Source organism: Gymnoscopelus microlampas (assembly GCF_963454915.1).
Source record: "Gymnoscopelus microlampas genome assembly, chromosome: 22".
Lineage (NCBI taxonomy): Eukaryota > Metazoa > Chordata > Actinopteri > Myctophiformes > Myctophidae > Gymnoscopelus > Gymnoscopelus microlampas.
In genome coordinates this window covers 38107555-38121874 of record NC_139959.1, presented here as the reverse complement: position 1 = coordinate 38121874, position 14320 = coordinate 38107555, and the positions used below count along the sequence as shown (strand labels likewise).

The 14320-nt window shown below is 39.8% G+C and overlaps 1 protein-coding gene across 1 annotated transcript in view; it reads left to right on the top strand.

The window, feature by feature from the left end:
- The window catches only part of dnah5l (dynein, axonemal, heavy chain 5 like), a gene marked incomplete at its 5' end in the record, with an annotated part of 97442 nt that overhangs the window by 25924 nt on the left and 57198 nt on the right, over positions 1-14320 (top strand). Inside the window, 5 exons of the mRNA XM_084048191.1 lie at positions 657-806; positions 6645-6763; positions 7578-7714; positions 13739-13901; positions 14102-14213. Coding sequence (XP_083904317.1) covers positions 657-806; positions 6645-6763; positions 7578-7714; positions 13739-13901; positions 14102-14213 — 681 coding nt within the window. The remainder of the gene's footprint in view (positions 1-656; positions 807-6644; positions 6764-7577; positions 7715-13738; positions 13902-14101; positions 14214-14320) is intronic.

Here is a 14320-nt window from a genome sequence, read left to right as displayed (position 1 = left end):
TTTCTGGCACCGAACGTGATCTGTTATTATAAAATTCTGGCACCAAATGTGTTAACAGCTTTGCAGCTTTAAAGCAGCTTTGCCTTTCACCACAGGTTCAGGTGAAACTCCCTCTGATATCAGATGACACCTCACAATATAGCTCTAATGCTTTTAAACAAGCTACTTTTAAGCACACTAACTATATACAGCACTGATACTTTGAAGCAAGCAAAGTACAGCTACTTAAAGCAACCTGGCTGGTAATACAAGAAAATATATACTCAGACTATAGGTGAGTCAGGCAGTTACAGAGTTCCTCCAGGAGATTGAATAACACACAACATACAGAAATTCTTTCCTGGTTTTAATGGGTTAATATGTTTTTTAGCTATTTATTTTGCTCTCTGTTTTGTAGTGCTTTGGGATATGTTTCAAATGTAAATTGCACTATAAAGAAAATGGATTATTATTATCATTATTATTACCCTTATTATTATTATTATTATTATTATTATTATTATTATTATTATTATTATTATTATTATTATTATTATTACCCTTAAACATGGGGAAGCAAGCCCACATAAGCAGCTACACTTTAGAAACGAGACCAAATAATCGCAATCCGCAACTAGCAATATTGACCAGTGACACATTGTGTTGTTGTGTTGCAGGTGAGAGAGTCAGAGGTCCACATGGACAGACTCATCTGTCACGTGGAAGAGTCCTTCTCTCTGCTCAACAAGCACCAGCTAACCTTCAACCATGGGAACACTGAGAGAGTGGACGGACTGACATACACCTGGAAGAACCTCAACGCCCTGGTGAGAGAGACGCATGGTTAGATGAGAGACAGACAGACAGATCTCTCTCTCTCTCTCTCTCTCTCTCTCTCTCTCTCTCTCTCTCTCTCTCTAAGCTTTTTGTTTTGAGTCCCAAACAAGTCATAATGCTAATTATGTACATACATCATGAGCATTTTTCACAATTTGCATTTATTTTTTAAACAAGGGTTCTTCCAGTCCAACAGAATGCAGATACTGTACTGTATTTTTAGCGGCGCTAGCCGATAGTAGCCCTCTATACCTGGCTTTTGCGTCAACGTTCTGATTGGTCGGGCTCGCCAATGTTCTGATTGGTCAGGTCCGTCAACGTTCTGATTGGTCGGGCTCGCCAATGTTCTGATTGGTCAGGTCCGTCAACGTTCTGATTGGTCGGGCTCGCCAATGTTCTGATTGGTCAGGTCCGTCAACGTTCTGATTGGTCGCGCTCGCCAATGTTCTGATTGGTCGGGTCCGTCAAAGTTCTGATTGGTCGGGCTCGCCAAGGTTCTGATTGGTCAGGTCCGTCAACGTTCTGATTGGTCAGGTCCGTCAACGTTCTGATTGGTCAGGTCCGTCAACGTTCGGATTGGTCACTATTCATGACATCACTATGTTACTATTCATGACATCACTATGATGTCATGAATATAGAATTGGATGTCTATATAAACAGAAATATTTATTAATTTCATTTTATTATTCATTTGGCTAAAGTCTCCTTCTAGGTAAGTTATTTAAAGTTAGATCCTCAATTTAACCTTATCTTGGGAATCTTGGGATCTGTCCAAGATTCCTCCCAATATGACCAATAGAAAGAGAAAGATACAAGAACGTCATGTTCATGAGGAAATCCAGTCATCCGAAACGCAGTCATTGACCCAAAAATGAGCTCAAAGAGTGATGTTATCCCGGGGGACACAAACAATGTTATTGACCCTATGACCTCGCTTGTAGTAATAGAAAGTCTGAGCTCGGGGATCCCGTCGTCCGTTATGAGAGAATGGTTTGATAAAGACGATCAAGAATCCAAGAGTCCTTTCTTTCAGGAGCCGAAAAACGCAGTCATCGACCCAAAAATTAGGATCCCAGAGGAAACAAGCGAAGTCATTGACCCTATAATTTCAAAGGATATCACAGAAATAATGATGTCCTATAAGTTCGAATTGAATGAACGTGATGTTCAAATACAGTTGCTCACCAAGGAACTCGACGCCTTTAGAGGTAGAAGCGCAGCCATGTCACAGAACCCGATGTTAAAACAGCTAGAGAGACCTTCGAGCTGTAACAGTGCAAGTGCAGATACTCTGTTACGAATTACCGAGACAAAGTATATGGAACCACAAATACTGAAGTAGCAGCCAATGTTTCAATAACCCCTATTGCCGAACTTAGAGTCTCTATGACCTGGAAAATTCAAGGAGTCGTCGTAGAAAGCTCAGATGTCAGGAAATATGTAAATTTCTCGGGAACGGGCAAGATATTTCATTTTACTGTGAGCGATCAAAGTGGAGCAATTAAAATCATTTCATTTGGAGAAGACGCAGAGAGGTTCTTTTTAAAAGTGAAGAAAAACAATTCTTATTGTATTTCGAATGCAAGACTACAAGTAGCTAACCATAAGTATCTCACGGTAAACAGGGATTATGAAATTATCTTACAAAGGAATAGTAAGGTAGTACCATCTGAAGGAATCGTGATTAATCCTAATATTGATTTTGAATTCATACCCATGATGATGTACACCTGGAGAAATCTAAAGGAACTGAAAATGCCACAAGAAGCGTTACCCATCACTTATAAAGTTATGGGTGAAATTTGCGACATTCAAATGAATTATTATAAATCGTGTCAGAATTGTAACACGAAGGTCATTGAAATGAATGAACAGTTATACTGCAGAAGATGCAAGAACATTGACAGCTATAATTTCAGATTCGTGTTTAAGGTTTTAATAAGCGATTCTACAGAGAAAGAATGGGTAACTCTTTTTGACGACACAGCTGAATTCCTTTTGGGCTACAACGCGAAGTATGTGGCAGAATTGAAAGAGACAGACCTATCTTCGATATATGTAAATATAATATCTAGGAAATACATTTTCTTAAATAAGGTCGAACTACATTCGTACAATAATGAAACTAGGCTGCAGACCATTGTCATAAAAATACTGCCAGAAAGTTATTTGAAATTTGAATCATAGCACATATGTAATATCGTTTTCTCATAAAAAATATCTTATCTTTTTTTAAACAATATATGTATTTTTTAGAATTTATCCTTGCAAATAAATATGTCTTTATGTTCTTTTTTAAAAGGTATATAAGTAACCTTAACATTGACCTATTAATCTAATCTTTCTTTTATATTGACCTTACATTGAGCTTTTAATGTAAACCTTTTATTTAACTAATTAAATTATTACCAGAAAGTCATTTTCTTTTATGTCTTTTTTAAACATTCATTCATTTATATTCTTTTTTTAACATTCTACCCAGGGGGCTTAGGGGGGTGTGCTGCATTTGCCCTGCCATCAAAGGTTGGCCACCAGAAATAATATCTATGACCTAGTAGGATCACAACCTATATGGACAACCCGGTCAATTATTTCTGGAAATCCAATATGGCCGCCTCAATATTGGCCCCTATCAGAAAATAGTTGTGTTCATTGACACAGGCCAGACTGGCTTGATAGATGCAAAGGGGACTGCATTGCTATCCAGGCGAGGCGTCCAGAGATGGCAGTCCTAGGAGAGCTGAAATAAGATCTGAACAGAACAAAGTTGATATTAAAATGGCAGGAAAGAGACTCAGGAAGGCTAAAATAATAACCTTTGAACAGAAAGAACTGAATGACAGAAAGAGGGCAGAAAAGTACAGAGTAAGGAGTGCAAGGAGAGCTGAAATAAGATCTGAACAGAACAAAGTTGATAAAAACAAAATCTCAGGACCCAAGATACCCAGGAAGGCTAAAATAATGAGCTCTGAACAGAAAGAAGTAATTAACAGAAGTAGGGCAAAAAAGGATAGCATCGGGAATACAAAAGGAGCCAGGATTAAAACAGGATATACACAAGAAGAGAGGCTACAAATCTTCAGAGGGGCAGTGAAATATGGTCCAATCTTTCCGTGCTGTTGCTGTGAACAAATGATGTTTGAAAATGGAGTTGCCATTATTGATGCCAACATGCGCAGTTTCATTGAAATAAAATGCAATGACAAAACTGACATGTTATTTAGAGATATTTTTGGAAACAAACTGGATAATCCAAGATTCAGTGTCTACATTGATTTCAAAAGAAACTGGTATCTCTGTCACACCTGTAAAAAATATCTTACTAAAGGAAAAATGCCACCCATGTCAGCTGCTAATGGTCTGAAAGTTACCACTGTGCCAAAACATCTCCAACTGTCAGAATTGTCAAACAGTCTAATTGCCAAGAAAATTCTGTTTCAAAAGATATTTAGACTTCCAACTTCACTGATGACAGCTATGAAAGACAGACTTATTAACATCCCTATAGGAGATGATGATGTGATGAACACTCTGAGAACCCTTCCCAGGACTCCATCTGAAGCTGGTATAACTACCATTGATGTAAAACTGAAGCGCAAGAAGACATACAAGAATTATGTGCACCACACAACTATAAATCCACAACAACTATTTGAAGCAATACAATTCTTGAAGGACTGTAAAAATCCTTACTATCAATTTTACCAAGATTCCTCAACCTTTCAACACAGGTGTAAAGAGGAAGACCCAACAGGATCACGACTACTGTACGTGAATGATGAGGAAAACATTGATGAAATGATTGATGATGCTATTGATGACATTCCTATCACTGAACAACAAAAAATGGATAATATCACAGAAGACACAGCAGATATAGATGCATTACAAAATGACGAGGAAAAGGAAGAAGAAGAATATAAGGAGAATGACCCGATCAGAAAGTTCCAAATTGATTATGATCAGTCAGTCTGTACTACTGCAAGATTCCCAGAAGCATTTTATGATGAAAACAAGCAGACAAATTCCCATGTAATCACATTTGCACCTGGGGAGGGAAAAATCCCAGAAAATATCCTTTATATTGTACTTCCGAAACAACGGACAAGTCACTGCACATCCATCTCTGTACAGTTCATACTACACAGCAAAAGACCACGATGCTTTGCTAATAACACTAAGGTCAATATAAAGACTCTGGGTACGGCTTATAAATTGTATACATTATTTCATAAAACATAAATATCTTTCTGGTACCACATGTATACACTAGGTTTATTCTCACATTTGAGAATTTGAGGGTTCTATACCTGGCTTTTCCGTCAACGTTCTGATTGGTCAGGCCCGTCAAGGTTCTGATTGGTCAGGCCCGTCAAGGTTCTGATTGGTCAGGCCCGTCAAGGTTCTGATTTATCAGGCAAAGGGACTATTCATGACATCACTATGATGTCAAGGTTTATTTTTTATTTCCTCAAGTTTTTTTTGTATATATTTTTATTTTCTCATGTTTTTTTTTGTATATATTTTTATTTTCTCATGCTTTTCCCCCTTCTTTTTGTGTATGTATTTTTAACGGCGATAGTCCTGCTCTATACCTCGCTTTTCCATCAACGTTCTGATTGGTCAGGTCTGTCAACGTTCTGATTGGTCAGAACATGGCTATAAACACATTATAAACACATATTGATGACAAAGTGTATCACAGGCGCCGCTACCTTCACACAGGTGTGATTTTTTTCCAATCTGTATGGTAGAGTATGTTAATACAACATAACCAGCGGTTCCCAGACTTTTATTGACCTGTTTCCTAGGCTTGTGTTTTCCACTTCCTGTCGGATTTCATTGGATATCATTAGTCATCTGACCTGTTTCATTGGATTTCATTGGATCAAAAGACAGGAAGTGGAACACAGTGAAAAGCCTAGGAAACAGGTGGATAGGCATGGCACCCCCTATCACATAGCAAATAGGGTGATGCACCCCTATGACTATTTATCGCCACATTGAAGGCATCACACATGCACAAATAATCACAACACATAAAATATAACATATAAAAACACACAATAAAAATTCCAAGAGTCCACAGAAATGTGCACATTTGAATTAAATTGAAACTACATTGTAACAAAGTTTCAATTAATTGCAACAAAGTTACACACAAGGCAAAGAAAGGAAAGTGTTTTTGCATAGCACATTTCAACAACAAGGCAGTGCAATGTACTTTATTGTGCTTTACAAACGTCACTTTTAAATAGCATAGAGGAAGGGTGAGGGCAGACACACACACACACACCACACACACACACACACACACACACACACACACACACACACACACACACACACACACACACACACACACACACACACACACACACACACACACACACACACAGGCTCATTGGCAGAGGGCCATCATGAGAGAAGTTGGGGTGAAAATGCTGTCATAATTAAGCGCCATTAAATTAAATTATAAACATGACAGTGTAGACAATGCAGCTGAAGTACATTTTGGGTACATTCATTAATTTGTTGATGTATACCATCATCACAATGGTAACATTTCAGCACTTGCACTGGAAACCACGTTCAAATCCGGGTAGAAAAGGAAAGTTCAGTCCCCCCTCCCTCCTTGACCCTTGAACTATTTGAAAATGTTTGTAAAAATAGTACAAGGATTCACAACTGCAAACATTTGTTTTATTGTTTTGTTAAAAGCATTAAAATAACCATGTGTATTGAACATAGGGGTATAATGTACTTTTGCCGTCTGTCTGTCTGTGTGTCTGTCTGTCTGATAACTGTGTGTGTTGTTATTCCAGGTGTTTCAGACTCAGAACACACTAGTTGACATCCAGCCTCAGATGAAAGCTGACCTACTGTCAGGTGTTCAGTGCTTCAAGACGCAAGTCACACACTTCTATGCACAATACGATGACAGGTGTGTGTGTGTGTGTGTGTGTGTGTGTGTGTGTGTGTGTGTGTGTGTGTGTGTGTGTGTGGGTGTTTTTTATTTTATTTTATTCAGTATTTAAAATCTTCAATACTTCTACTCCACATTTCCGAGGAAAATATTGTACTTTTACTCCACTACAATTATATGAAAACTTTTGTTACTAGTTACTTTGTAGATTTTGATTATTATTACAAAACACACTAACAACCACTTCAGCCCTATGTATATTTCAGCCATTTGAAAATAGCAGATCTACAAGCTCACAATGCGTCACGATGATGAATTAAGTATTTCACTAATAGTTAACTAATGCTTAATAGTGTATAGTTGAACCATTTATAACTGTGTTTACTAATGCTTAGTAATGTAAGAATAATGCTTTACTAATGATGAGTTCATGATGAATTAAGCATTTACTAATGCTTAACTAATGCTTTATAGTGTGTAGTTATTATAAAGTGTTACCAAAGATTTTTTTACACATTTAAAAACCTGTAATGGGACTTTTGGCATAATGAGTAGTTTTACCTTTGGTGCTTTAAGTACATTTTGATGCCAATACTTTTGTTCTTTTACTCCAGTAAATTACCGAACTTGTACTTAGTAACAGACTATTTCCACAATAGCGTACTGATACTTTTACTTAAGTAAAAATGTGAGTACTTCTTCCATCACTGCATGCGTGCACATTGTAACTGTGTGTGTGTGTGTGTGTGTGTGTGTGTGTGTGTGTGTGTGTGTGTGTGTGTGTGTGTGTGTGTGTGTGTGTGTGTGCGTGTGCGTGTGTATGTGCGTGTAGAGGCCCAGGGGTTGAGGGTTTGACTCCAGCTGAGGCCAGTAACAGACTGCAGACTTTCCAGGCAGAGTTCGACCAGCTGTGGAGGAAATACGCCACCTACTGTGGAGGAGAGGAACTGTTTGGACTGACCGTCAACGGTATGTACTTGAACACATTATCTATCTCTCTATACCAGGGGTCTTCAACGTTTTTTTCAGGCCAAGGACCCCTTAGCTGAGAGAGAGATGAAGCAGGGACCCCCTCTATATTGCATAAAATTGTTTCAGATTCAACTTTTTTTTTTTTACTTGGTCTGCTCTTTTTCCCCTCTACACCTATACCTCTTTGCCAAAAATAGCAGATCTATGAGCTTGTAGATCTGCTATTTTTGGCTAATGTTCCCCTCAGAATAGGGATGCTAGGGTTCAAGTGGTTAAGGTAAAAAAAAAAAACATCCTATCACACAAAGATTTGGCGGACCCCCTATTGTAGCTCTGAGGACCCCCTAGGGGTCCCGGACCCCTGTTGAAGACCCCTGCTCTATTCTCTATGTACAGTATCTCATAACGCAGTGTTTCTCAAACCTCTTCAAGTCAAGGATTCCCAAATTGATTGATTTGGTCCACAGACCCCCATCTAAAAAGGTTTTGTGCCAGAGACCCTCAGAAGAATTATTCAAAATTAGCTTAACATTTCCAATGTTTTTCCATAAATGTTCAAAAATAGCAGATGTACAAGCTCGAGCTCAAGTTCGAGCTTGTAGATCTGCTATTTTTGAATAGCCAATGTTATAAATCGATAAAGAGGTTAAAATTATTGTGATGTTAGATTAACTATATTTGCTGGGAACCCCTGGCGGGCCCCGGACCCCACTTTGAGAACCACTATCTAGTGCAGTGGTTCTCAAACATTTTCATATCAAGAACCCCCCAAACTAATATGTATTTGGCTGCGAACCCCTATCTGAAAATATTGCCAGGGACACTCTGAGCTGGTAGGTCTGCTATTTTTGAAAAATCATGAAAATTTGTGCAAATCTTTACAAATAAAAACGTATGTTATATCAGTGGTTCTCAAACTTTTTCATGTCAAGGCGTTCCCCATCAAAATATGTTGTTCCAGGGACCCCTCAGAAGCAAAGATTTGAGATAAATATGTTGTTTCAAAAAATATGTATTCAAAGATTTGCACAAAATTTATGTTCAAGATTTTTTTTTAAATAGCCAATGTATAAAATAATGGTTATAGCTCAGATCTAAAATGACACAGATGCGTTCCCGGATTGAATGGGTTAAGCCTCCACCTTAGAAACACATTGCGTACATTGAGCTTTACCAAGTCATCGGTTTTAATATTTTATTATGGTGTTATGTTATCATTTTGAGTGAGTCAGGTGAAAACACACCTGAATTTCCCTTTCAGTTCATAGTCTACCTTAGCCCTTGTGGTGTCATAAAAAAAACGTGTTTAATATTTAACATACATCCGCATCTGATCTGCAAGCTCACAACATGTCGCATCTCGACGTGTTGTGAGCTTGTAGATCAGCTATTTTAACATGTGAGCTTCAGCAATGTTGACATCCTCACATCTTGTGTGCCGGGTGTGGGTGTGGGCGTGCTTGAACTTTGCAACAGCTCTGTGGATTGTCACAGCTCATTGCCACACTCATTCCAGACTATAAGATTCTCTCTCCTACACCTTCAAACACTAACACTAACTCCACAGTCCACTGCTACAGGAGGGGATACTGGAACGGCACTAAGTACATTAAGTATAACTTTGCGGTACTTTTACTGTACTTGAGTGTGTCGATTTTTCTATACTTCCTACTTCTACTCCACTACATCTCAGAGGTAAATATTAAACTTTTTACTCCACTGCAATTATTTGAAAACTTTAGTTATTTAAATTTTGTATAATTTGTTGTTTATAATTACAAAACATAGATTAACCACTTAAGCCCTATTTTATTCGAAAATAGCCGCTCTACAAGCTCATAGCGTGTCACATTTTTTGTGTCAAGGCCCCTCAGGTTTGTATGTATTTGGCCACTGACCCCATCTGAAAAGGTTTTGTGCAAGGGACCCCCAGGAGAGAAGATTTATGTATAAACAAATAAGAAAAAAAAAACGTTTTGATATTTTTCAAAAATGTTAAAAAAATACAAGCGAGCTTGTACATCTGCTATTTTTGAATAGCCAGCGTATAAATAGATGAAGTGGTTAAAATGATTGTAATGATAATGATAACTACTTTTGCTGGGAACCCCCTTGGAACCCCCTCAAGGAACCCTGGGGGTCCCCGGACCCCACTTTAAGAACCACTGTTCTAGAAGAGGGAGTATTTAACATAATTCTTCTTCTTCTTCTTCTTTCAGCTAATTCCCATCAGGGTTCACCACAGCGGATCGTCTGTTTCCATCCGCTTCTGTTCACTGCATCTCCCTCGGTCGCTCCAGCCACCTCCTCTCCCCGGATCCTCCCCGGCCTTCCTCTTGCCTGGCAGCTCCATATCCTCAGCATCCTTCGTCAGTGTTACCACGCCTGACTGGCTGATTTCCTGTGCTTGATCAGGGTCTGTTTTTTAGCTTTCCTCAGAGACAAAAATGCCTTCCCAGTCGTCTTTCACAGAAGAGGATCTTTCCTGTATTATATGTTGCGACATATTTAAAGATCCGGTTACCCTGTCGTGTAGCCACAGCTTCTGTAAAGCCTGTCTGCAGGACTGCTGGAGAGGGGAACAAATAAAGGTGTGTCCGACTTGTGAGAGGAGACATCCGATGGAACCTGATCGCAACCTGGCTCTGAAGAACCTGTGTGAGACCTTCATACGGGAGAGACCTCAGAGAACGTCAACGGGCTCTGAGGATCTCTGCGGTCTGCATGCTGAGAAACTCAGACTCTTCTGTCTGGAATGTCAACAGCCGGCGTGTCTTGCGTGTCAAGATTCTAAAGAACACACCGGCCACAGTTTAAGACCTGTCGATGAAGCGGCTGTGGATCACAAGGCACTAGTCAACAGCTCACTGGGGGGTTTACAGAATAAGCTGAAGGCCTTCAATACAGTTAAAATAAACTATGACCAAGCGGCAGAGCACATTAAGGTCCAGACCCAGAACACAGAGACGCAGATGAAGGAAGAGTTTAAGAAGCTTCGTCAGTTTCTACAAGAGGAAGAGGAGGCCAGGATCACTGGGCTGAGGGACGAAGAGCAGCAGAAGAGTCAGGTGATAAAGGAGAAGATTGAGGGTCTGAACAGAGATATATCGACCATTTCAAGCACAATCAGAGCCATAAAGGAGGAGCTGAGATCTGAGCACATCTCATTCCTGCAGAACTACAGGACCACAGTGGAAAGAATCCGGCTGACACCGCAGGACCCACAGCCGGCCTCAGGAGCACTGATAGACGTGGCCAAACACATGAAAAACCTGAGCTTCAGTGTCTGGGACAAGATGAAGGACATTGTCTCATACACTCCTGTCATCCTGGACCCCAACACTGCCTATCGAGGATTCATCCTGTCCGACGATCTGATCAGCGTGAGACGCGGAGAAAGGCGGTGGCTTCCTGACAACCTGGAGAGGTTTGCCCTCTACGGCTACGTCCTGGGTTCTGAGGGCTTCGACTCGGGGACTCACAGCTGGGATGTCGAGGTTGCAGACAATACGAACTGGGAGGTAGGCGTGTTGGCAAAGTCTTACCAGAGGAGAACAGGGCTGTTATGGGCAGGTGAATACAGGGCACGCTCCTCCACGGGGCCAGTCATTGTTCTCTCTGTGAATCAGAAACCCCGAAGGATCAGAGTCCAGCTGGACTGGAACCAAGGAAAGCTGTCCTTCTCTGACCCGGATACTAACACACACCTACACACCTTCACACACACTTTCACCGAAACGCTCTTTCCGTACATTTGGAACTTTGATGATACTGTCCCTGTGAAGATGTTACAAGCGAAGATCAGTGTAACGCTGTCATCTGTCTAGCACAGTGGCTCTCAAACAAGGTCAAGGACCCCTAAATGTATACATATTTGGGCATGGACCCCCATTTGATTTTTTTTTTGCCAAGGACCCTATAAGAAATGATGTTTTAATTCTTATTTCGTTATATTAATCATTTTCATAGGCAAAAGAGTACCATAGGCAAAAAGGCAAACAAAAAAATAATCTTTGTGATACCAATAAGCTGATCTACAAGCTCAAAACACGTTATAGATCATATGTAGTGTCCATTGTCTAGTGTCAGTGTTCGATGTATTAACATCAGTATAGTAATAATGCTAATAACACCAGGATTATTTGAATGGTCTTAATATTGTTGGTTTAATGTATTTAGTGTACTTTACTATACATATATCAGAGTAATACTACTATATGATACATTTACTGTTGTACTTTGTTTTTTAATGGACAATTTCATTCATTATCTTCGCATAAATCTCCTGAAATCAAATAATTCAGCAATAGAATTGTTTTTGCTCTGTATTCTAATGAAAATTGTATGTGAATAAATCCATTTTAAATTAAATAAACAGCTAAAACACATCTCTTGTGATTTGAGTTCAGTTGCATCATATTTTAACAAATATCTGTTCCATGTGATATTTATAAAATGAAGTGTGACATTGTATACCGTTATTGTCGGTTGGAAAGTATAACATTGCTTTTCAGGAAATCTCTTTGGTTAAATGCAGTATTCCACAGACACACATGCAGTAATCCACAGACACACATACCCAATTTTCATAGCCGATCTACAAGCTCACAACGCAACACGTGAATGTGTAGATCCGATATTTCCTCTACTTTTGCACAACACTGACTCTTGTGCGACGAAGTGGTGAAAAAAAACGTAAATAGTTGAAATATAGAGTCTGTATTAGAGAACAAGGTTTATGCCCGACAGCGACGATATGATGGCTAACAGAGGTCAGTATGTTAAATATTACAGAGGTTTTTATGACACTATAGGTGTGTGAGGTAAACTTAGTTTGAACCCTGGAGGAGAATTCAAGTGTGTTTTCAAGTCACTTGACTCACTGATAATAAAATGATAATGCCATGATAACATAACAACAGCTGACTTGGTAAACTGGATGGAAGGTTATCGTTTCCAGAGGGCCACGCTACTCCAATAAAGTGAACGAAGGGCCGAAATGTGAAACAATTTATAATTATTAAAACTGCATGAATGTGGTAGCAGTGGCTATTGTATGTGTGTTTAGTGACTATAGTTGTAATGCTATGCAGAATGATAAGGTTACTTTGGTAAAAGTTAATTATAAAGTGGGGGCAGAGACAAAGTGTGTGTTGTCTCTGCCCCACCTGGTGGCTAGTCTGAGAAGTGCACTGATTGTTAGAATGCCCGACTTGCGGTTGGAGTTAGTACAGATGCCTTGATAGGGTGCAACCAAAAAGGTGTATTTATTATGATTGTACACCGACAATACAAAAAAATACATGACGCAGGAAGCTCTCCACACAGGTGACATGGTGGTGTCCAGCTCTCATCCTACCACCAACTGGTGATGTTTGTTGCTGGCAGCCTTTTATACTCAGCTGGAGGCAATTAGTTTGGACTCCACCATGTCAAGGGGTAGATACATACATATAGCATTAACTCTCGTAACATCAAATAAAACTCCATGAACTATACCAATAATGATTCTCATACTACAACATTACACAATATCCCTAGCAATTCCAAATACACATACCCTTCTGACTTGGTCCAGCCCAATTACACTGGCCACAGCTCAGCACAACTGGGTACATGTTAAGCTTTCAATCATCACCCTCTCTATTGCACTCATACATTACACATTGCACTTGCCCCTCATGATTATCATTCAATAAATAGTTAAAATCATGACTTAATTGTGCAAAATACAACTGTGCAAAATGCTATAAAGTGAGAAACATCAGTAACAGAGGACCTCTCTGTTACACTGATGTTAAAAGATAAACAATGCTGTGTCTGCAGGATTACTTTCAATACCCTGCAGGACTAGGCACCCATTTAAAATGGTTGAATCTTTACCTATCTACTTAACCTATCTACCTATCTACTTACTAACCTATCCACTTACCTACCAATCTATTTATCTACCTCCCACTCTTGCTTCCTAACTTTCGTCCTTCCATCGTGTGTGTCTGCGTGTGCGTGTGTGTGTTTCAGAGTACCCAGAGCTGCAGAGGATCAAGCGGGAGTTGTCTCTCCTCAGTAAGCTGTACAGCCTGTATAACAGTGTGATGGACAGAGTGTGTGCGTACTACGACATCCTCTGGACAGACCTGGACATCGACCGTGTCAACGCAGAGCTGCAGGACTTCCAGAACAGGTACTAGGACAACACAGGACAGTGTGGACAGGTGGTCAAGTACTGTACTTAACTACAATTTTGGATTTTTGACTTTCTTCAGCATTTACATTTGTTCAATACTTTTACTTCTACTCCACTACATCTCGGAGGCAAATATTATACTTTTATGTGTGCGTGTGCGTGTGTGTGTGCGCGCGTGTGCGTGCGTGCGTGTTCAGGATCAGGAAGCTTCCCAGGGCGTTGAAGGAGTGGCAGGCCTTCAGCGATCTGAAGCAAAGCATCGATGACTTCAGTGAGAGCTGTCCTCTGCTCACCATGATGGCCCACAAGGTACAGACATGACATCTGATCTCTTCACACTTTCCTTGTAAAAACGCCAGGTGTGAAATGACACCATTTCACACCTGGCAAATGTCTCCCACTCACCATGACGAGGC